Source organism: Trypanosoma equiperdum, assembly GCF_001457755.1.
Source record: "Trypanosoma equiperdum strain OVI genome assembly, contig: ctg_206, whole genome shotgun sequence".
In the NCBI taxonomy this organism is placed as follows: domain Eukaryota; phylum Euglenozoa; class Kinetoplastea; order Trypanosomatida; family Trypanosomatidae; genus Trypanosoma; species Trypanosoma equiperdum.
In genome coordinates, this window is record NW_027124095.1 from 2,433 (window position 1) to 4,012 (window position 1,580).

The 1,580-nt window shown below is 41.5% G+C and overlaps 1 protein-coding gene across 1 annotated transcript in view; it reads right to left on the reverse strand.

Annotated features, from left to right (window-relative positions):
• Positions 1-1,020: 1,020 nt before the first annotated feature.
• TEOVI_000062200 (uncharacterized protein) overlaps positions 1,021-1,580 on the reverse strand; it is a gene marked incomplete at both ends in the record, with an annotated part of 606 nt that continues 46 nt past the window's right edge. The window contains one exon of the mRNA XM_067224002.1: positions 1,021-1,578. Within this exon, the coding sequence (XP_067080103.1) occupies positions 1,021-1,578 (558 nt within the window). The remainder of the gene's footprint in view (positions 1,579-1,580) is intronic.

Here is a 1,580-nt window from a genome sequence, read left to right on the forward strand (position 1 = left end):
TTCGAAATGAAAAAAAAAATAATAAAACTTCATCTTGCCAGTTGAGCGGCTTCTGCCGTCGGGAGGCAGCGTCAGATTGTGCTGCTGAGGGTAAATGACTAATTTTTAACACTTCCCTTTTTAAATTATTTGTATTTTAAAATTATTTCCCTTTTAAAAGCAAATCGTTTCGCGCAGCGAAACTGCCATGCGCCAGCGTTTTTTAAAAAAAGAAAATTTTGGTGGCCGCGTGCAGCGCAAATCGCAGAGCTGAAATTCACAAAAACAAAAAAAAGTAACAAACGCGTAAAGATAGTGTGGTAAAAATGAATATAAAAAAAAAGAGCCGCTGCACGGACTAAAGAAAAAAATTAACAATTAAAATAAACAAGTGAAAAAATTCGAAATGAAAAAAAAATTAAACGTCGGTGAAAAAAAAAGGAGGAGCCGCTGCATCATTAAAGGAATAAAAAAACTGGAATAAAAAAAGAGGAAAATTAACCCTAATCCTAATCCTGATCCCAAGCCTAAGCCGGGAAACCCTCCCTAACTAACCTAACTATCCCCCTCCTAACTACCCCCCCCCACACTTCCACAAAAAAAAACAGGAAAAGGAAAGAAAAAAATTTAGTTTCCAGAAAAAATTTCTAGACAATCAGACAGTCAACTTACAAAAAACAGTTCAAAATTTTTCGGAGGAATTTAAAGGTGTTAAAATATATCAGAAAGTTTTTCAAGTAGCAAGAATTTTTTAAAGGAAAAATTGAGGGGGAAAATTCTTTTAAAAAAGCAAAGCCACAGATGCAGCAGAAACCACACTGAGGGAAAATTGTTTGTTTAGGAGGAAGCTGGAAGAGCTGCATTTGAATCCTTTATCACCTCCACTGGCATCCTCTCCTATCCATCCACAAAATTTGCTCTTTCCTGCTGGTTTGGGGCCGTCAGCCGCTTCACATTCTGGTTGGGTAGTAAAATCAGCACATGTCTTTCCATCCTTATTTTTCCCATCTTTTCCTTCTGTTTCTTGTTTTGCTTTTTCTTCTAATTTTTTTTGGCCTGCTCTTTATCCAATGTGCACTTCTTTTTGCCATCTTCTTCCTCAACAACTTTGCATGGGGGTTTGCGGTCGCTTCCCTGTTTTGCATTGCATTCTGCTTCTTTTTTCGCATCGCTTTTGTCGTCTTGTGTTACCTGTGGGCACTCTCCCCCGTTTTTGGTGGTTGACGCTAGCGTGCTCGTCGAGATTTCCATTAGCCTTTCCTTGTTTCTTGTGGCATCCAAGCCGTCGGCTGCAGTCTCCTTTGTCCGGTATTCCTTTATTATCTTTCGAGCAGCTTCCAGTGTCTCTGGTTTTATCTTCACCTCTGTGTCCTTGCTGCTGTAGCCTATGTCGGCTTCTGTTGTTGTGATTTCAGTGAACTCCTGCTTTTCGGCTTCTGCTAGCTTCAACACGTTTTTTGTGTCGGCGTTTCCTGCTGTAGCCATCTCCTTGAGCTCCGCCAGTGCTTTGCTCGCTGCCGTCATCGGCGGCACCGCGTCGTAGTTGTCAGATGTGTCAGCCCACGCTGTTGCCGTTGCGTCCCCCGCTGTGAATGTGAGGT